Source organism: Dermacentor silvarum, chromosome 4 (genome assembly GCF_013339745.2).
Source record: "Dermacentor silvarum isolate Dsil-2018 chromosome 4, BIME_Dsil_1.4, whole genome shotgun sequence".
Taxonomy (NCBI): domain Eukaryota; kingdom Metazoa; phylum Arthropoda; class Arachnida; order Ixodida; family Ixodidae; genus Dermacentor; species Dermacentor silvarum.
In genome coordinates, this window is record NC_051157.2 from 32,896,639 (window position 1) to 32,915,287 (window position 18,649).

Consider the following 18,649-nt stretch of genomic DNA (forward strand, 5'->3'; position numbering starts at 1 on the left):
TGGGTTGACTCGAACACGTTTAAGAGTTACATAAGCGATGACTGCTTTTTATTGCTGCTGCCGGGACCCCTGTGTTATTGTAACAATGTGTACTGCCTCTTGAATTTATTGAAATGTTTACTTTTGCTGTCAGGGGATTTCAAACGCATACCTGGTCCTGGAACTAAGGAAATGCTCGCAAAGTTACTGGCGGTAAAACGCGCATCAATCAAGAAATACTAGCCCTTACTAACAAAGTTGCGTCGATCGAGGAACGCCTCGGAGATTTAGAATCCTGTGCGAAGAACACTAGCGATGTTTGTCAGCGATTGCCAGAATTAGAGCAATGCATTGCCGGCGTCAACAAGGTAGTTCGCGTACTCGAGTGCAAAAAATGACTATCTAGAAAACCGTTCCCGGCGGAACAACCTTGTGGTATATGGTTTGCCGGATGAGGTGCCGGTTCAGGTGACTCGTCTACACCTCAGATGAGTCACCTGAGCAACACTTGTCAACGGTAATGAAATTGATAACATCAAAAGTGGGCGTCACATGCGATGACCTCGAGCGATGCCACAGTCTTGGAATGTGCAAGCAGACAAGGTATAGACCGGTCATTTTGAAGCTGCTCAATTTCCAGAGCAAAACAAGAATACTGGATAATGCATGATAACTTGAAGGCAACAGAAGTATGGCAACGAAGATTTTTCTGCTCAAGCGCGACAAATGCCTCGGGAGCTCCGACGAGCTTAGAAAGAATGCCAGGAAAGCATGTTTATACAATACGATCAGCTATTAATCGATGGAGTCCGGTTTGTGTGGGATAATGACCGCAGTTTGCTCGTGAAAGCCCTAAAAAATACGCCCTACTAGTAATGTTACTTGACTTTAACTGTTCTAGAAACCTTCGATTAACCGCGCTGAAGGTGAATGCTTGCAGTTCGGCTAATAAAATTGTTAATTTCAATGGGCTTATAGAATCCTACCGCCCTCTCTTAATATGCGCTACCGAACATGGAAGAACGACAACATATCACTCAGAATTTCTGCCAATGGGCTATTGCGTTATACGAAGCGATGGACGTGCCGGTATAGTGGTGGTGGAGCTGCCTGGACACGAGTCTTTGTGGTGCAAACTTATTTCTGGACCCAGTGCAATTTTGCAATCAATTTTGTAGTGCAATCTGTCGCCCACCGAACACGGATAATTCACTTTATGCTGTTCAAGATTTCAGACCAACCTACAAATTGCACGAATTCAAAATGGTCTTAAGCGGCTATTTTAACTTATCTTTGAATCGATTGGTCCTCGCTTATGTCACTCGGTCGCGACAAGGTACTATGCGACTTGCTTATTGACATTGCAATTTCATTTGATTTTGCTTAAGTAGTTCATTTCCCTATACCTGAAAGCGCTCTTCCTAGCCTGGTATTTGTGAACGAACAACTGCACGTGCATAGTTTTCAATGTGATGTCGAAGACTCTGTCTGACCCCAAGGCCGTTTTGGTCACTTTGAATATTATTGCTTCTTTAATTAGCTGTGCACTGTTATGTTACTATGTTAGCAGGTAAGTTTTACAATGTTTGTACAAAAAAGAGTGCTCGAAAAGAAAACCTAATCACGCCTGGTAAAGCAGAAAAATAATCCAACTTTTCCGCATATAACAAGGGTTCGCCGACGGCAAATTCCAGGAGGTAAAGATTCAGTGTCGAGCTTACTGAAATCTGCTCTAAGAGCATAAAATGCGCGCTAGATAATTTTGTTATGAAAATACTCTTTTCACATTTATGAAGAATAATTCATGCAGATTTTGGAAATGAATTCTTCCTGACGGTCATAGACAATCGTCTGTCATTATTAGTCATCAACCTCATTCTGACGCTTCAATTATTTAAGAGTTTGACAATTATTTCATAGCGATGTTCGAGTGCGTTAACGGCATAACACCTGCGACGGACTTGAACAGACGGCATTCGATACGACGACCGCCGAACGTAATCACCGCAGCTGTTCAATCGCTTAGCCATAGTCAACTGTGCATATGATCCGCAATAGTGTCGTCGATTTCGCGTGCCATTACAACTGTTCTTATCGTGCTTGACAGTTATGACGTCTGCCACTTTAAAGAGACCAATCGTGGCGTGAATTCATACAGCGAACTTTGAATGCTCTGCTACACTTTTTTAAGGACAACGCGACTGTCTGGCAAGTGGCAACTGTGTATTGCGTGCTACTTCTAACGTATGCCTGCGTTAGTGCCTCCATCTCCTTCCGCCCTTCTCTCTTTCTGCTCCTTAATCTTTAAACCTTTGTTTCACGGTTTATGTAAGACTCCTTGCATAAACAGAAAAAAAAAGATTATAAATGAAAGAAGTTTCTTAGGAGAACCCGAAGAATACACACCTGCAGACAGGGTCAGTTCGAAACACTGATGCCATGTTACATTGAAGCTAACGCTATCGGACATTAAGTTAAAGTTATTAAAAAAAAGATGAGTCTGGGGTTTTACGTGCCAAACGCGCGATCTTATTATGAGGCATGCTGTTGTTGGGGACTCACGATTAATTTTTGACCACCTGGCTTTCTTAAATGTAGGCAACAAGTTGAAGAGCGTGCTGCAAAATAAGTAAATGTCTTCGTTCTGGCTCTGGCGTCAAAGGACATGGCAAGAATATTGTGAAAGTAGCTATGTTCGGCGATGTCTATACATCCGGTTGGATTGAATTGAATTCTGGGGTTTTAGGTGCCAAAGCCACCATTTGACTGAGACATGCCGTAGAGGGGGACTCCGGATTAATTTCGACCACCAGGGGATCTTTAGCGCGCCCCCAATGCACGTACCGGACCGGTATTTTTGGGTAAATCCACTGATTCTCAAAGTGCTGGCATGCCCTTAATCCTCATTGGCGGCCGCTCCTTTAAAGTATAAGGTTCCCATTTTTAGAGGCTCACCTGTGCCGGCTGCACACAACGAAAAGAAAAGGAGGAAGTGCGCGCGCACGCAGGCAGCGATACCTTTTCCTGATTTGCATATCCGACCCTACGATCTAGACAGTTGTTTGTTGCTGTCCATTGTTTCAAAACAGCTTGTTGTTTTCCTCGTTTCTCTCTCAGGAGCCGCCTTCCACCAAACCGATTTTGCACGCCTTATCTCCCAGTTAAGGCCACCATGCACGCAAAACTACTTTTCTTTTTTCTTAGCTCAGCAAGAAAGCAGATCAACTCCTCTCACAGGTGCTGCTGACACGTGTCCTGAGTCCGCCACGATTGTGGCCCGCGATGGCTGCGGGGAACTCCCTGAAAAGGGAGGTACCCTAAAGCGGTTCCTCAGGACCATCAATAAAGTTATTTGTCTGTCTGTCTGTCTCTCACATGTATGCACACAGGCACACACATACGGAGGCTAGCGCACAAGCGAACAATGACAGCGCATGCGGTATGTAAACACCAGGGAATTCTCAATAGAAAGAGCAGGCTTCGTCATAAGGAACGGGCAAGGATTCCGGCTGAGGGATGTAGATGCAGAGCCTTGTGGTTGATGATGTGTGGATGAGAGCCAGCGCGTCAGCTTCAGCTTTATTCTATACTCTTTCGCATGCTGCGTGCAACGCGCCCTCCTATATCACCTTCCTCGCTACTGCGTGGAACAAACGACGCTGCTTGCAACAAGCACTTAAGCCCGCCACTTCCTGTACCGAAACACAATGTAGCAATACAGCCGTTCAACAGCATCTGCAATAACCGTTCTCTAGACGAAATTGCCGATCCTTTGTTTTACGACGTTCGTCCGCGCAGCGTCCTTATATAGCGAAATGCTACGTGTAACGTAGCGCGCGCGTCAGCGGTCATTTTTCGCGTTCTCCTATAGAAATATTGCGGCCGCGCTGGCACGCCACTTCCGTAATTTACGACCCATCACCTTTCCCGGCACAGGGGCACTACAAGAGCGCTCCTTCGACGATTAATTGAACTTTGGACGCGAAAGCGACTGCGCGGTTACGAACAAAAGCCCTTCTTCGCACCGAAAGCTTCGACATTTCCGCGGTGCGGCTGTGCGGGCGGTCGCGCAATCTGGTGACTCGATCGAAGAAAGCGTATATAAGGTCGGGAAGAGGCCATTCTGCGAGGTCGGACGACCGCCTTCTTCGTATATATGGTCTCGGAGAAGTTTTCACGGACGTTCGTGCCCCCCGCGAGGCATTTTTTTCCTCTCTCGGAAGAGCGGCGCGAATGCCCGACTATATATAGCGTGCTGCAGACACCGCGTATGCGGCGCTCGTAACTAATATCTAACATCGTTTCGGCAGGAGGCGAGGCAGCGAGATACGCGCCGTTAAGCTTCCGCTTCAATGACGCAAGTCAACAGATGTCCCCCGATACGCACCTGGTTGTCCACAAGCAAACGCAAGTGCTTATTACTAATCGATTGCCACAACACCACTGATGTGTTTATGCGGATTCTGCTGGCGTATGCGACCGCCTCTGACAGAAATATGAGCCCCGTGACAATGAGTATGAGTTAACAAACAGTAAGGTCTGTTAGGTTACATAAATGGCCATCTTGGCTACTATTAGCGACGGCTAATAGGCAACGCATTTCATAAGGCACTCCAACAGTGTATCTGTAAAGCGAATGGACAATGAAGCCAGTGGATGGTGCTTTGTAACACTCCCAGGACTAATCTTGTACTCAGACGCAAATACAAATGATGGGATGATGGTCGACGCGGTAGCTTAATGGTTAAAGCACCGCAGGAGTTGTCGTTTCGTTCAATTTGATTTCTCTTTTTTTATTATTTCTGCACTACAAATAAAAATTACCGTAATTTTTTTCCTTTGCTTTCTGTGGCTTCATTGTCTGTTCGCTTTATTTGGTAGTAAGTTGCAAAAAAAAAAAATGGAGGCCCGTCGGTTACCCCTATTCTGTCCTCTCTGGCTGTGTTAAAACAATGCGAAACATTACGGCAGAACCCATTTCGCTATGACTGTTAATGTGATTAGCATCGACGCAATGTGGCGACACTAACGCTGGCTCCACTGCCATTCGGGGAGCGCAGTCACGTGGAACTCCAAAGCTGACCCTACGTGTTTTGCGCTGCTTGTCATCATCATCATCATCATCATCATCATCATCATCTTTTTGGTGGTGGTGGTGTGCAACATCGTGCATGGTGTACGTCTTCTTCATCACAATATATATATATATATATATATATATATATATATATATATATATAAAATTCGTCAGCCCTTCCACTCCGTGAAGATGGTTAACCAGCGAAGCTGAAACGTGCGTCTCCGGTGTTTGTCACTGGGCTAATTCCCGAGGGTTCATTGACGTATTTCTCAATTATGAAGTTACACACACGTTCGGCTGCGACGGAGAGAACGACGACACTGACGGTATGCCCGCAGTCCGCCGTTGTCGCTTGTGTTCGATGTCTCGAGTTTGCTCGGCGGCGTGATTAGCAGCATTCGTCCGCCCATTGCCACTTGCAATTCTTGGAAATTAAATTGCTTCAAAATTAAATCTGTCCGTTACTGTAAGACTGTCAATGGCTCATACCCCCGTAAACGCGGCCTCCCCATTACGACGACAGAAGAGAAGTGAAATGCTACGCGGTAGCAGTGGTACACGGTAGCACGGTAGCAGTGGCACACGGTATTCCTACAGGGTAGCAGTGGCACGAGCGCGTGCCGAGCACGAGCACAAGCGCAACCCGAGGGGCGCCAACGAGCCAGCTGCGCAAGAAGACGACGACGCTCGAGCCAATGCTGATGATGATAGTTTTCTGTACACAGGCGATTTCGCCTAGCCATAAACGATTTCGCCAAGACATATAAAGCTCCGATTTAAAGGTACTGCGTAAACAAGGGACGCCCGCGCTGAACCGAAGAAGCGGCCGCTGGCGCCAGGCCAGCAACCGATTGGGCCAAGTAGACGACATGCACGGCCTGCATCTCGGCGCTCAATTCAAAACTCGTGCAACGTGCTGCATTAGCATCTTCGGAGCCATCGGAACTTTTTGGATCCAGTGTCGTGCACCACACGTGAATCAAACATAGCTATAATGTAATTTCTTGATTCTGCCGGGTGGCAATCGATGTAAAAATAAATAAATAATAATAATAATGGATTTTTGACCGTGTGCAAGCGTGCTTGCATTAACTTCCCTGCTCATCATTCTATGTCCGTTTCCCCGATGTATGCTGCCCAACATGTTTTGGTATGCTGTGAACATATACACCGGCACTATATGATGCGTGAACAGCTTACATTCTCGAACCGTAATATCTATAGCCCCTCTTCTACGCATGGCTAATGCGGACAAAGCGCGTGGTATATATTTAGATAGTAGTGTTGGCGAAGTCCATGATGGGCCTTGTATATAACAAAGTTATAGCTCAAACATTGTGATCCAGCGCATAATTAAAAAGTTGTCGCAGTTTCACCTGAAAGGCGAAGCATCAATTGCGATAGCAAACTTGAAGAGAGCTATACGGAGTAATGATAGCAGCTTTATCAGCTGTATAAACTTGGACATGCAGCAACCGGCAACACGCGGAATTGTTGTCGACGCCGTCGGCGTTTTGCCCGCGTTCGCTCAAAATGCGTGCGGCGTTGGTGACTGTTGCCGGAGCCTCTGATATAAATAGGCATTTGGTGCCGCAGCTAAACGTCGCCTCCCTTCCCTTCCCCTCCCCCCCTCCCCACGGCCTCTCGCGCGTTGGAAGAAGGCGCGTTTGGCTCTACATATATGGTGATTGTAAGGAGGAAAGAGACGCCTACTTCTGCAGCCCTTAAGGGAGCACAGCGCAGAACGCGCGTTTGTTCTCCGCCGTGCGTTCACTCCCCGTGAAAGCGCGCGTCCCTCGCGCCCTTTCACTCGCACATACAGCGTTCGGCGCGCGGCGACGATTTCATTGGCGCTGAGCCGTGCTCCCTCAAGGGCTGCAGAAGATAGCGCCAACCTTTCCCTTTCCCTCAAGAACCACTTATCATCGACGATTTCATCTCCATTGACGTCATACGGAACCTCACGGCGACGGCGACGGCGACGCCGACGGCAGAAATCTGCTTTTGAGTGTCCATATAATTGCTATCGCAATAAAACAATCGCATTTCATTGATTGATTGATTGATTGATTGATTGATTGATTTGACGTCTCAAAGAAACATCGTGGCTGTGAGAGGCGCTGTAGGGAGCGCTCCACCTTATTTTGACTATACCTGGGTTTCATATACGTGCACCTAAATCTAAATCGCGCGAGTGCTTTCTTGCATTTCGCCCCCGTCGAAATGTGACCACCGCGGCTGGGAATCGAGCCCACGACCTCGTGTTCAGCAGCAGAACGCCATAGCCACTGCGCCACCATGGCTGGTAACAATAGAAGCTCACAGTGTATATAGCGAAGGCTAAATTTGAAGCGTCACCTTAACGCAGACATGTATTATTCCACCCGGACAACAATGCACCCCAGTAGGTAGATACAAAAATAGTTCATTTTGCGAGCGAGTGATTATTTCCTGTCATTTAATTACCGCAATAGAACATCACTTCCAAGAATAACGAAACCCTCTCACAGACCCCCCTCGCCCTTCCGTCGCCCCACCATTCAGCACGTTAAGGCAAGATATTCAATCAAGATGGCCGTTCGGAGGCGATATATACGAAAGGTCACAAATGACGCGCTTTCTACACTGCTCGATCCGCACAAGCACTTCCCGTTATAGCTTAGTCTTTTCGAAGGCACCGCGATTACTGCAACATCCTTGATTACTGCATATATGACGGTCTCACCGCAACACAGACAATCTCGTACAGCTTACATGTGCGCTTATCCGTTCAGAGTAATCCCTTCGGTGTGGCTTACGTCGAGGGCGAAAGTGGCCGGGGATGTTGGCCGTACCAAGCTTCTATATATAAAGATGCTTCCGCTCCACTTTCGTTGATCCCTAAGACCCCCCCACGTGGTGTCGTTCGTATCGCTCGTAGCTGGGACGTTTCGTGTGCGCACATATTAAAACCGAAGCGAGAGCAACTTCCTGCCCTTGTTCCTTTCTGTATAGGCGAACCGAATGCATTTGCCGTTATCCAAGCGTAAGCCTCTTGATCGGCCGTAAAAATCGCCCCGCTCACAGCCGTCTTACACTTTATCTGACCTTTCGCATCAGCGGGCGATGCAATGTATATATACAGCGACGCAGTGACGTAAACCACTAGCGCGGGCAACGCTCTTACGCGGCGATTGAACAGCCGCATACGAGGCGTACGAGACGTTGTATTTCTCGTCCGTGTTACCATAATGGAAGTGCCACCAGTGCCACCTCTAACCGGAAGCATTTTGCTTTCTTATCAATTATTGAAATGTGCTTTTGATGGTGTTTAAATATAAGAACTATGCGTTTTGAGCGTAGAAGTGCTAAATATATAGCATTTCTCGGATAATTTGCGATGTAATTTCTTCACAAAGCTGCAACTATCCCAGGAGAAAAAGTAGCAACAACAAACTGGAAGGCTCTTCATGGGCTGACTGTGATTTTTAAAAGCCAGAATCGTCATGTTTTATGGGGTTAAGTGCAATAAATAAATGCAGATACAAATTACCAAGATATCTCTCACCATCTTGCAATACCATACGTGAATGTACCGCACGCCCCTCGATGCTTCGTCATTGATGCATGTTTGTACCAATATTACACAGTCTTTCCAAAAGTTCGCACATATGTTGTCTGTGTGCAAAGCATCTACACGTGTGTTCAGTTTGTAGCGAAGCTCTTAGTGCGACTGGACAGCCCTCCTCTTCTGCCGCCACCCTCTCCCCTTATAGCAGCAGCGGTAGAGAGTGCCGGGAGTGAAGGATAACAGTCGCCTTCCACGTCGATGTGTTCGCACAGCTGGAGACAGCACATGCATGACGAATCGGCTTATACGTACAGCCACTTAGACTGGTACTGGTGGGCTGGTTTACAGCTCCGCTCTCTGCGGCATAGCGCAATGAAGCAATAACGCAGCCTGAATATCCACGCTGCGACGAATATAGGCCTCCAAGCGCTTCGTTGTTTTAGTAGAGTGAATAGCTTTAAAAATAATAAGAAAAAAAAAAACGACCGGCTATTCGGTTACGTTGCCAACTATCGACGTTGGTTTCTGTACAATGCGTTTTTTTTTTTAATTCAGCGACAACTCGTGACAACAACGACACGCCAGCGACGTATGCAGAGAAATCTTCGCTCTTAGCAAGCAACACCGTTCTAAACTGCTTGTACATTTCGCATGTCGTGGTTGTGTCCGTCCTCGCAAGGTTGTGCATATAGTACGGAACTTTGAACGAGGAAGTAGTGCCAGTGAGTGCACCCATGTTCTGCCCAATAAAAAAATAAATCACTACATAAAGCCTGTCCATATAATGCCGGTCCATGCGTGTCTTTATTGGGCACGCAAGCCTCTTATGGAAATAGGGCATGCTTTAGAACGGTCTCCTTGATTTTCCAAAATTTCTCATGTTTTGGCCTACTCCATACTTGTGCCATTCAGTATATGTCACTCGGCCTGTGCCCATTCTTGTCATAGTGGGCAGATGACCACTATGACACTATAGACGTACAGAATCCACAAATTATCTCGATATTTGTCGTACTTTTCAGCGCACACATCTCTCATCGCCATTCTTCCCCCAACATGACGAGAGAGGCAGAGAGAGAGAAAAGCAACGGAAAGACAGGCAGGTTCACCGGAGGATACTAGGGTTGGCTACCTTGTACGGGGAAGGGAGAAAGGAATGCTACAGACGACGACAAGCATCATAAATCGCCTTCGTCCTCATGGCATCTCTGCTCCGACGTCTACGGACAAGATGTACGGATATATACTGTTTTGTCTTTAAGAGCATAAAAGTAGCCTCCCAAGATGTCTTACTTATCGAAACATACGGTCGCGGTTTTGTAATACTTGCACATAGTTCCTCAAGGTTTTTATAACGTTTCCGTAAGGTTTATGTGGAATTCCTCATTGATCCCGACGGGAGATCTCGTAGAAGCTACCGCAGTTGATTTCGTGCGGCTGCCCCGAGGGTATACGCACAGGTCTGCCGTTTTTTGTCGAGGCTGGCTGTGACGCGGGCAAGCGTTTCCGCCTCAGCGGCCTTGTAATGCGATGCACGTGAGCGAGCAGCGGGACAAACAAAGGAAAGATGAAATACGTCCGCATACGGGTTGGGACTACAGAATCACCAAGCCTTTACGGGACGGGCTCCAATAGCTCCGCGACGACGGTGCCCACTGCTCCGTTTGCGCCTTGCGTAGGTGCTGCGTTAAACGCCTAATAACATGACATTGGCGACTTTTTTTTTTCGTTATGTGAAAGTCATCAACCTCTAAACCCTATAAAGAATACTTCCAAACCTAAGGCCACCCTAAATAATTTATTACAATAGCTTTTCTACGTACACGTTTCGGTTTGGTTTGCCCTGGAGGTTTATGGGTATTCCGTGATGACGGTTGCCACGTGGCAGTAGGACATCGTGACGTGTTGGCACTCACTAAGGCCAGCTCGATCGTCTCCTACACTGCTACTCGTTGTGTGGCTCAATGAAGCAGCATAGCAGGCGACCGAGCTGGCCAGAGCGGGAGCCGAAACGTCACATTGTTCTGCTCCCACGTGATCATCGTTGCATCCTGACGTCACGAAACACGCACCCCTTTGGAAACAAAACCGAAACTGGCTCGTAAAAAGGCTAGTATTGTAATAAATTATTTAGGTCGCCATGAGGCTGGGCAGTATTTTGTTTTAGGGTTTTGAGGTCGAGGACCTTCATTTAAAGCAACGATCGAGAACATGTGAGCAGTACGCGATGTTGCCAACCCCGTAACTTAACTGCGCATGTGCAGCAGATTCTCGCGCAGCGTTTATACCGAAAGCCACAAGTATCGCTGTTCGCGTTTCATTCTGTCCTGGGCCGCGATTTTGTAGCGATGCCTTATGACTTATTTTACACTAGTGTTATCATCCACCGCTCACAGCCGGCTGATCCCGTTGATAACGCGAGCAGACCGTCGCTCTGACCACTGACAAAGCGCGATAAGCGCGAAAAGGCATTATTACTTTAAATGCATCGCTACAAAATACCGGCCCTGATATTACACAAAGATTAGCCGCTTGCACGACGTGCGTGCAGTAAATTGTGGGTGACGTAAATGCACCGCTCGTCTCACGATCCAACAGAGCAGCACAGCGAGAATCGATATCATCCGTACAGCGCCGCACTAAATAGCAATTTCAGAATTTCGCCGAGAACGAAATGAAGAGAAAGAATAAAGTGGCAGCTGGTATGCGGCCTCACGGAAGTATGCGATTATCTCGGGACTCACAATGGGCGGAAACCGCATTTAAAGCGCAGCTGCTTACACATACCGCATTTATTCACGTGGTATAGAATGCAGCATACCCATTTCAGCCTCACGTGAGGAGTTCAGTGAGAGTATATAATAAGGTGAATATTGGTTCATTCCTAAGCAAAGAAAGAAATTATGCAGGTGATGAAAGTTTAACTAAGGCGTGTACATGCGTGAAGATTAGGGTGCTCAATAACGCCGTTACAACCTTGATTTTTACTGGAAAACTCGTGAAAAAAATAAGTGGCTGTGCGGCTCGCGTATGTATGTACACGCGGTTGGCTACCGTACTCTGGAGCAAAGAAAAAAGGGCCACGAAGGAAATGGGAAAAGTGGTAGTAACTGCGTGCTTCACGCACACATCGGCGTTCACTTCGGAGCCGTTGGTGGGTGGTATGTGTTCAGAATCAACATCAGCGCTCGGTTAGCTTTCTGTGCGCTAGCTGATCCTACAGATCTTTGTGCGCAAGATATGTTGTCAACCATTATGTAAACCTGGCGCTTCCTGTGACTTCGATAAGCTGAGGATTTGCACGGCCGTTCACTTTTTGGGAATGCAAAATGCCATTAGAAGCCGAGAAAATGTAGCTGCAACATTTTTTCTACTTTCTGGAAAAGCATTTGACCGACCTTGTTCTTATCCTTGAGCACCGCCTAAGCGGGGTTAGAAAAGTGATGGTGCTTATTCAACTTCGCTCTTCTTCCACCTACTGTACATTTCATTACACGGTAGCAACAGTCTCGCCAAATTGGACAGTGGAGGACAGTGGAGCGTCGTATTTATTACAAAAAAGGTGTAAAACAGCAAGAACGCTGGTAGCGTCATCGTGTGACGCAAACACGCGTATCGTGTAACGCATACGTGTGACGCATACTGCATGCGACCCATCACATTTTAGTTAAATGCTTGTTTAAGGCGTCGTTAGCAACATTACCTGTAACTCGCAGTATGTTTACCATTTTCCTCCAAAGAGAACACTCACGCAAAGAGAACACTCACGCATTAAAACGTTCTCCAAAGAAAACACTCACGCATTAAAACGTCTCAAACGCGATGTAGTTGAAGAAATGGTCACAAAATGTATCTACGAGCTTTGCTGTAGCCGTCACCGGCTCCGATAGGCCGGTATGTAAAACGGTAGTAAGTTTACGGCAATTAGACCTCTCTTAAGAGGAAGCTTCCGCTCAGGGTCACCTATCTAAATGAATGGGAATTGAGAAATTGTTTTTCTCAGCAACCGCTGCACCGAATTCGATTAGGTTTACTGCAGTTGAAGGGAAAAAGAAAACGAAACTCTAGTGACTGCTGGAATTGAATTTGTGATATAAGACGTCAATTAAAAAGAAAATCAAAATGGCGAGATTAAAAACAATGATAAAAACTCATGCGTCAAGTTTACAACTCGGTAACTGAGCAATAAAAAAAACGCAATTCAATTTTGTAACTAAACTGCACCTATAATAATACATCTAAAGCGAACAAACATGATGTATTATACTGTACACCACTCTTAAATATACCACTAGTTTGTGAGTAGGACTTTTGCAAAACCCTCGCAAGAAGTGTACCAACCTCACGTAAGCTATATATTCATATATCAAGTAAATCTGCTTTAGATGCTCTAACGCATGTAGTTTACAGAACTTCGACATCTATTTTCGGTGCAGAGTTACAAATTTGTAAACTTCGCGCTTGTATCTTTTCGAAACTTGCCAATTTCGGGAAATACTTTGTAAAAAATATTTGATGTCCGAATGCGAAATTCGGCTGCCTAGAGTCACTAGAATATAACTTTCTTTCTCAAATGCAACAATTGTCACCTAAATTGGTTCAGCGGTCGTTCAATAAACGTACTTCTGCGTGTTGCGTGTATTCGAATAGGCAAATCGTAGTTTGTCCCGAGCTCGAGCTTCCTCTTACGGCAAGAACGTAGGCAATGCGTGTCGATGCTGCACAACCACGATCCACTCTCTCGCAATCACTCCTCCTCGGTCGGTTCTGGTTAGTATATTCCGGAAGGTCGACCCCTATATTCGAACAAGTACGGTATACTCTGGACAGGCGCGGCCAGCCAGCCGTTCGCAGTAACGTTGGGAATACGAAGCTTCGATGAAGCGGTAAGCCGAGGCACAAAAGGAAGCAGACGAGGAAATCGAGGCAGCATCAGCAGCACCGGGCGTGGGTCGTCATTCTTCGTTCGGTTCAGCTCGGTTTGCGTGCCGGCCCGTCTCGGTTGCTCGCGTACGCGCTGCCGCCCCTACACTGCAGTCTCGACAATTGCGCATTGGTCACGCGATCCGCCTCAGGAAATTAACAGCCGCCCGCTGCATCGCTCTGTACTTGTTTTTTCTTCCCCCCTATTCGTGCTCGGAAACCCTTTCCGTCCCGCCGCAGAAAGGCGGCTCAATTCCGGCGAAAGCCGATGAGAGCCTACGCCGCATGGCTGCTGTATTTGTAGGAACGGGAACTCTGTGCCATGTTGTAGTCAGACGAAAAATAAAAAAAATACAGGCATGAGACAGATCATAGAGGGCCGCCGCGCAGGTTAGATATTTCTTTTTACATGTCAGGTTAGAGTTACAATACAGAAATGTTACTTTATATCGGATTTCAATAGTTACTGAAGGTTTGCTCTAAAATTAAGTTGAATTCTGGGATCTTACGGGGCAATGTCGTGATCTGATTATGAGGCACGCCGTGGCGGGGGAATCTGGATTAATTTTGACCACCTGCGGTTCTTTAACATGCACCCCAATCTGAGTACGCGAGCGTTTTCTCGTTGCGGTTTCGCCCCACTCGAAATTCGGCGCCGTGGACCGGATAGAACCCGCGACCTTGAGCTCAGCAGCGAAACGCCATATCCATAAGGGACACCAAAGCAAAACACTAAATCAGTTTAGACGGATGAAGCGTTCTCTTGAAAACTACGTTGTCGTTAATTTCGAAATATTATGTTCATTATTAGAAGAGAAAATGAATGTCAGAGTTTCAGCTATTAAATTTCGCACCGAAATCCCCAATTCCGGGACGCCACTGTAACGTCAAAGATTTAAAATTATTTTTGCATACTTAGGCCTCGTTGGTTCAGCAAAAGTTCCCGGAACTCGCCATGTTCAATCTTTGACTCCTTTCGAACACAGTGTAGTCTTTATTTATCGGTAATGAAAACGCAGTCAAAATCCGTGACGTCACAGCGAGCTGGTGCTGGAACTTAAGGGGGCGTCGCCACCGATGCCAAGCGTCTCACCGTAGTAAGAGTGGTGCTTTTTATATTGTAGAAGGGTAATTTACTGGTGCAGAAGAAATGAATTTTCTCTTTATCGTCCCTTTAAGCTACCACGGCAACTGGGGCTTGCTTTATTCTCAGCTCCGTCAACGGAAAGCGCTCTCCCATGTGCACTCGCGGCCAAAAGTGTGGAGACCACGGCATTCACAAAAAAAAAAGAAAATTGGAGGACTCTTAAGCTTTGCCTTTAAGAGTAGAACACGATAGCGTTATCGGGACCCGTTCGTATCGCATCGTTCGCATACGGCAAGTAGGCTTCATTCACTGCAACACTGAACGCGGGAAAACCAGTTTACAAAGACCAAGCTTACACCGATCTCCTAAAGTCGGCTTCACTTTTAAACTAAAATGCATTTCTGGAAAGACGTTTTTCCAGGGGCAATATAAGTGGTCTTATATTAAGATGCGAAGGCCTTAGCACCTTTTTACAATTATTTTATTAATTGTTTGCTATTGCAATCGACCAACAACACCTAGATAGCACAAGACCTGTTCACTCCGATCCATGATGTCATGATACCTGGCCTGACTGCCATAGAATCTAATGGGGATGCTCCCGAGTAGAGTGTACTAGAACATGGAACTCTAGGTCACTCTATCCCGAGTAAGCAACAGAGATTTTGACGTCGTCGCTTTCGTCACGTCAGCCTTGGCAATGGAAATTTCGGGCCAGGTAGCGTGACATAATGGATCAGAGTGAACAGGCCTTCTGTTATCTAGGTGGTGTTGTCCCGACGCGCGCAGGTCTGGTAGAATGCTGGAAAGGGGATTTGTGTTTGAGTTTCCTCGTAGCAGAATTAGATTTTCTCGTACATTCAAATTACAATCCGACGCCGATTGGTAAACAATCCGACGGCGAATCCGATGCCGAATGGTAAAGTCGTACTTTATCATTTGTCTGAAGCATTTCACTGTGAGAAATTCAAATTTTGTTCACCAAAACCTTGCACCACGTGGAGGGCCTGCGCAGTCGATGTGGTTGGATGATTTTCTCCGCCACCCACGATCACACGCCGGTTGCCGACGCCGGATTTTCTGCGAAACGGGGCCCTAAACGTTGTCGCGTTAAGAAAGAAATTTCTTGCAGCGCAGTTCCGCAACGTGGAATTGCTTCAATACATTGTATTGGTTGGAGAAGCCCAGGGTGTACATAAAAAAAAAAAAAAACTTAGTGACCCCATTGGTGTCCAAACCGTTGCTCGTGAGTATGGTAATCTGCGCTTATTTTCGCGATCCAGAGAACCGCCATTGTTGTTGTTGTTTTATATAGAAACAGCTGGGCCTTATTCTTTCTTTGACCTTAATTATCCGATGCAAGTCCACTACGGGAGGAAGGCTTCTCCCAAACTTGTACATTTACCCGAGTTATGCCTTGGCCCCATTCTTCCTCCGCCTGCACACCTTTGTGTAGGGCCGCCTGTTCTGACAAGGTTATATTTATACGTATCATTCATAGACTTAATCGTTATCTTCTCGGCTTTGAGAACTTCGTCGACTGTGTCCTGGCATATTTAAACTTGCAGCCGGTGCTGGGGTTTACTAACTGAGGATATTATGTCAGGGGGCATTACTTGGGTATTTGGAGGAGAAGATGTAGAATGGCGGGATGGGTAGGTTAAAACTGATTTATGGCTTGGAATCACAGGACGAGAACTAAGAAGAAAACGCGATATATGCGCTGCTCTTTTTTGCAGTTCCAGCCATGAAAACAACCTTGCTCCAAACTTTATTCCTGACGGCCTATTTGGCAGTAGGCGAGTTTTGTCTCCTGGACCTTGAATGCTATCTCCACGACTCTGAACTTCTCTCGATGCAGTTCAGTTCTGTTAAGACGAAACTTACAAGCAGCGAGCCGGTACATGCTCATACTGACAAGCAATACCCGAAATGGACGAATAGTGTTTGGCTGACAACGAAAGCGTTTGTATTGTCTACCAAATGTTCTTGACCAGCGCCTTAGTATCAACCACTCCAAAGGAATGCTTTAGTTTTCGTCTAGCAAACGAAGTCTTGCCGGATTAACCGTAATCGTGTCAACGCAGCAAGCAAAAAGTCTGCGACGTGCATATAAAAATGCTCATGTTACGCGCGCCGTTCCTATCGTCACATCCGCCTCCGTCGGCTCCCCTAATCAACGCTCATTTGAAAGTTGTATACTGGAAAACTGCTGGGTTTATAGAATGCAGCCCTTGTGCTGATAATCAAAAAAGCGGTGTCGTAATTTGCCCTCTTCAGGTCACGCCGCGCACACCTTTCCCGCGAGGTTTCAAGGCGGAATAGCTAGTTGTAGGGAGCCTTCATTCAAGCCATGTGTGCTTGCATCAAGGCTCCTTAGTTCTGTCGAAATTCATCATGCATGATGGAATTCACCTGGTTTCACCAACTCACGCTTGCACTCTCTCGACCCTGACTTGGGTCTTCGCCTGCCACCTGGACTTTCCCGTCGCGAAACAACTTTACTGCGTCGCGTGTGGTTGGGCATCGCATTTACAAATTCCTATTCATTCCACAGTGCGGCGTGCAATTTGTGCCGGTGCGATGAGACTCTAGAGCACCTTCTGTGTTATTGCCCATCCGTTGACGCTCCACGACATGCTCCATAGGAGCTCAACTCAACTTTTTAGATAATAGAGTGCTCTCGGAGGAAAAGATCCTGGGACTATGGCCTATGCATTCTTGCATGCGAAATGCCACAAAAGCCCTTCTGCACTTTTTGAAGGCGACTGGAGTGTATAAGCGTTTGTGACAGTGGACATTCCTCTGCGACTGAGTGACTCTTCATTATTTTTCTTCTGATAAGTGGTTCTTGAGGGAAAGGGAAAGGTTGGCGCTATCTTCTGCAGCCCTTGAGGGAGCACGGCTCAGCGCCAAACATTTTTCTTCTCACTCATTCTTAGATATTCTTCCCCTTTCCCCCTCCCCAAGCGTGGGGTATACCAACCGGGCACGTCCTTGGTTAGCCTCCCTGCCTTTCCATTCCCGTTTCTCTCTCTCTCTCTCTCATTACTCTTTTTTTTTTTCATCACACACTTTGGTCACGTGTTGAGCGCTTGTTCAGAGGTTGTCTGCTGCGTTCAACCTCCGGTGAAAATTTTAAAATATACCTCACGAGCCGTTGAGCAACTTTTCAATTCGTTTCTGCATTGTCTGCGCGCAATACATTGTCTGGCCCGACACTCATTAAGACGGGTCTGTCGACAGCAATCAAGTTTTTTTTTTTTTTGCCTTGATTTTATCTACTGCCAAGTCTTCGCGGCTCCGATCCAACACAAAAGCCACATTCAAGACGTGCACATAGAAATGTACTCAACTTGGTGATCTGTGAGAAAAAAGACCCTTTTTTTTTCCTTGACTGTAAAAAGCCTCCTTTCAAGACGTCATTCTCACACGAAACCTTTTTTTGATAGAAGGGGGCGCCCCAAATCAGGACCGAACAAAAGACACGACGAAAGGAAACTTTGCCATTGTGCCAGGGTAATAGGTTCCTTCTTGGGGCCAACACACTAGAGCACGTAAAAATCACTTTCATTAGCAAACACCGTGACTGAGCAAGGTATTAAGTAGCGACCCATTCACTGTCTCGTGGCAGTATTTTTAGCCAAATATACTGCATTTAGATTAACGAGTAATAAGGCTTTGGTAATGAAGAACAAATTTTTCGCTGCAGAAGACAATATAACAAAATCGACGTTTAGGGTATGACGCGACATCACTAATATTAGTATAGGGCAGTGACCATAGAATAAAGCAATGCATAAAATTCTAGAATTGCCTTTTATTTTCTGCACCAGAACGCTGCTTTCGGGCTAAGTTTTATAATCTGAAATTTTCTAATGTTTTTTTTTTAACACGAAAGTGTTTTATGCCGGGGTCCACCAAGACTTCACTGACGTATTTCCGTCACGGAAATACGTCAGTGAAGTCTGTGAGACGTATTTCCGTCACGGAAATACGTCATAGAACATAATACAAAGAAAGAAACCAG

The 18,649-nt window shown here is 46.3% G+C and overlaps 1 protein-coding gene across 2 annotated transcripts in view; it reads right to left on the reverse strand.

Annotated features, from left to right (window-relative positions):
- LOC119449729 (short-chain dehydrogenase/reductase family 9C member 7) overlaps positions 1-18,649 on the reverse strand; it is a 55,088-nt gene that overhangs the window by 11,019 nt on the left and 25,420 nt on the right. The window contains exon 1 of one of the 2 annotated variants that reach the window (XM_049665409.1): positions 8,607-8,740. The exons of the other annotated variant lie outside the window; for it this stretch is intronic. Within the exon in view, the coding sequence (XP_049521366.1) occupies positions 8,607-8,609 (3 nt within the window). The 5' untranslated portion in view covers positions 8,610-8,740. Of the gene's footprint in view, positions 1-8,606; positions 8,741-18,649 lie in introns of those variants that run through there. 2 annotated transcript variants of the gene reach the window in all.